The 3,904-nt window shown below is 26.9% G+C and overlaps 1 protein-coding gene across 1 annotated transcript; it reads right to left on the bottom strand.

Annotated features, from left to right (window-relative positions):
• Window positions 1-607: 607 nt before the first annotated feature.
• On the bottom strand, window positions 608-1,252 carry LOC119671705 (5-hydroxyisourate hydrolase-like). The gene is made up of 3 exons (XM_038082461.1): window positions 1,207-1,252; window positions 1,008-1,142; window positions 608-865 (listed from the first exon to the last, which is right to left on the bottom strand). Exons 1-3 carry the CDS (start codon window positions 1,249-1,251, stop codon window positions 641-643), a joined length of 405 nt encoding a protein of 134 aa, XP_037938389.1. The 5' UTR covers window position 1,252; the 3' UTR covers window positions 608-640.
• Window positions 1,253-3,904: the final 2,652 nt, after the last annotated feature.

Below are 3,904 nucleotides of genomic sequence, written 5' to 3' on the forward strand. Positions count from 1 at the left end.
GTTCCATATATGCTTAGCCTACCACTGAAATGAATCAAATAATAAATAATTCTACATATATCACTTTAGCATAATACAGAGGAATATAAAATTTTGTCCTTTACTGGCTCCCTTAGTCTACCACTAAAATGGATTAAGCATAAAATAAATCTATATACATTTCCTTATCGTAATGCTAAAAAATGGACTTTATTCTTTAGCAAACAATTTCCAAAATTAAATACAATTAGCTCCTAATCAAGTAAAACATTGTAACTTTTATAAATATTTTATACTATAACTAACACTAACGGAATATAAGGATTTAATTCTTACGAACAAATTCTCGAAAGTTCCCTTGTTGTAGAGTCTCTAATATAAGATGACGACAACATTCTCCTTCTGATCCAGAGCAAAACAGTCACAAATAATATGACTATAACTTTGATTTTATCACAACAGTCCATTATTTGCTTTGGTGTACAAGGCCGCCACTGCAAACTCCAACCCAGGTTCATATCCTCCCAAACACAAACAACATTCACAAAACCAATCACTTGACATAACATATAATATTTTTAAAAAACTAACAACTTTGTTGATTTTAATTTTATTTAAATTTATTTTTCAAATAATTTAATATTAATATTGCTTTAAACATTTATGAACCTCTATATGTGCTATAGCCGAATGGATTTAAAAGCAAAGGAATGTGATAATGTTGACCCTTCGTACATTCAGCTATTATTTCGATAAAAGGATAAAAGCTTTTCACTTGATTTTGTTCGAAATATGGACGGACATTGAAATGTAATTTATAGATGCCAGTTTGAAATTGTTCCAAAGTTATTAGTTGCGTTACTCTGCCATCATCATCTGTAGAAGCCTATAAACACACCACAAATACATTTGCTTAAAATAGTTATTACTCACTTTAATATATTAATGTTTTGTTGCAATTAAGTAACGTATTGCATCACTTATTTCTCTTTAATACAATGACGTAATGAAAAATAATTATAGAATACCTGATTTAATTCCTGCCACTGATTATTCTCCAAGCGATAAATTATGATCTTTACATTAGCCGCTGGTTTACCAAGTGAAGTGTCTAGAATATGTGAAGATATTGTACGTGAATCTGGTGCATTATCAGTCATATTCTGTTTATTTGAAATAAAACTATTAAAATGCAATCTTTATTAAATAAATAATATATTTCCTTACTATGGTTTCCATGCGCAAACGTACACGCTCCCAACCAATGCTCATTTTAAAATGTTATTGTAAAAATAGTTTTCACATGTTCAACTAGAGATATCTTTTTATCTTCATATTAATATCTCATAATCTATAGAGATAATTTTTTTTATTGTATACAATTACCCTACACCATATAAAACAATATGTACTAAGCAATATTAAATATAAATTCATGTGTGGAAGTGTCTATACACCTATAGTGTTCGTTCAAAACCCTAAAAAAGTAAACACAGGTCTTAATATTACAAAAGGTTTTAAAACGTGAATAATTTGGAGTTAATTAATTCATTAATTAGTTGATTGGTTTCTTAATTAATTAATTCATTACTTTAATTTTGAAGTGAGCACTATACTTACTCATTAACTATTCTAAACGCTATATATATATTTAAAATCTCTTAATAAGTAAATTATAACTGCAATCAATAGAATAACTAGAATACTGATCCATTGCGTCATATTTCATCATATTTATCTTAAAAGATACAGCTTTTCTAAGAATAACAGTGTTGAGGCTGCTAACGGGTTTTTTCATGGAAAACTTTAGCCTACGGTATCAACTAAACATGACGAATCTAATTGAGATGACGGAATGCTATATTTGTCTACGTTTTTAATTCATTTTTATTAAATATATCTGACCAGATTTGTCCTAGGTTAGTATGTATATAATATGAAATACCAAAAAACTATAACTGGCTATAAGATAGCCAGTTAAAAAATTATACTTTGCTTTTATGAATGTGTGGATAACAAGCATACATATCAAACCAGATTTATGAGATTACCGGGGACAACTGCTCCTTATATGGTTGGATTCATGCTCAGAAAAATATCTATGACTTATATTAGTTTTTTTTCCTACAATTTACTGTTTAAAGATTGATTATTGATCAGCAAAAAATTGATTGATAATAATTTTAGATATCTTCTACTAAAATAAAATAAGTGAAATGATTCACATAATATCTAAATGCTTGATCTTTCTAGTCTAGGCTCGTCCGAAACACACATAATACAAAACAACGATATGTTCATATATAAGTAATATAAACATTGTTATTCAAATTTTGAAAACATAGATAACAAATCTCAAACCCTCGTCTTCCCACGCTTAAAAAATGATAATATATATAGTTATAAAGATAATATAACGAATACGTGTTTCCATTTTTATAATATGTAAAATCAATACTCTTGTAATGGGGTAATGAGATAAGTAAGGAAATAAATAAATAGCAGCTTCAGAGCTTTGTCTATATTAGACATTACTTATCTTATCTATATTTTAAACCGCCGTCTTCTTACGCTTAAAAGATGATAATATATATAGTTATAAAGATAATAAAACGAATGCGTGTTTCCATTTTTATAATATATAAAATCAATGATCTTTTAATGGGGTAATAAGATATATATATATAAGTAAGGAAATAAATAAATAGTATCAGCTTTAGACCGTTGTCTACATTAGATCTGCTATTAGAAATAGCAGAAACTATTTTGTTATGGCGATAAAATTTAATTTTAAATAATGCAGGGGCAATTTAGTAGCGAGAGAGAGAGAGAAAGAGTAAGCGAGAGAGAGGGTAAGAGTAAGGGAGAGATAGATAAAGAGTGAGTGGGAGAGAGGCAATTAAACAGAGCAATTAAAGTGTGGTGATGCCATCATAAACACATCAAATATAAAAACAATGATAAAGGGTATGCCATTTGCCATACACGACCGTAATATACTAGTTTATTCATAAATTTTTTTCAGATAAAGTAATTATTATTTATGCATTAATCTTAATAACTTTATTCAAAAATATTTAACTAGTGTAGATATATGTATGTTAATAAGATATTAAATAGAATATTTAATGTAATTATATATAAATATATTGTAAATTCATTTGTAAATAATTTTTTTTTGAATTTTATGCGAAATAAAGCTTTTAATTTCTTGAGTCATTCGTTGACTGTTCTTCAAAATAGACCAATGGAAAATTACATATTGAGATAAAAAGTCTGTACTATAGGTCTTATGTTTTAAAACGCTAATTACACAAGTGTTATAACTACATATATTTTTCTGCAAGTAAAAGTTGTCTATATCTTTAATGAATATGGCTCTAGCGCTGACGTCAATACACTGCAACTGCAATATTTATTATATTTTAATTTATCTCTATCTTCCTTTACATATTTTACTTTCTTACAGATATTCGTCACCATAGATATTTTATTAAAATATATAATAAAATTGTAATTTCACGCCAGTTCTTAATGAATATATAAACGTGTATGGTATTTTATATTATTATTATAAAACACCATATACAGATAGTGACTAATATTAAATAACATTTCTGAATATATAAATTATATACCAAAAAATAAAAATATTTTTTTTAAAAGTCGAGATAGATTTTGTAGGAACGTCAAAGGACTGTAAAATGTCTTTGGCCATGAATTTTCCGAAATTCACAATTTGCTTGATATTAGTATATATTATTTAGTATGATAAAACTATATTATTTTATGTTTATTTTTTAATATGAGACAGTTGTTCAGGGAAGTTAAAAATTGTGGTGAGACTTAGTTTTGGCCAAAAAAGATATAAAATTCTTTAGCATTCTTTCTCTAATAACAGGTTGAGTTCATGTCTATACTGAAC

The sequence above is a fragment of the Teleopsis dalmanni genome, chromosome 1 (assembly GCF_002237135.1).
Source record: "Teleopsis dalmanni isolate 2A chromosome 1, ASM223713v2, whole genome shotgun sequence".
In the NCBI taxonomy this organism is placed as follows: Eukaryota; Metazoa; Arthropoda; class Insecta; order Diptera; family Diopsidae; genus Teleopsis; species Teleopsis dalmanni.

Excerpts from the sequence above, each read along its gene's own strand:
- LOC119671705 (XM_038082461.1), bottom strand. The coding sequence starts at position 1,251 with ATGAGCATTGGTTGGGAGCGTGTACGTTTGCGCATGGAAACCATA. Across the intron at positions 1,143-1,206 it reads GTTTGCGCATGGAAACCATA|AATATGACTGATAATGCACC; the intron begins GTAAGGAAATAT and ends TCAAATAAACAG. Across the intron at positions 866-1,007 it reads AGTGGCAGGAATTAAATCAG|GCTTCTACAGATGATGATGG; the intron begins GTATTCTATAAT and ends GTGTGTTTATAG.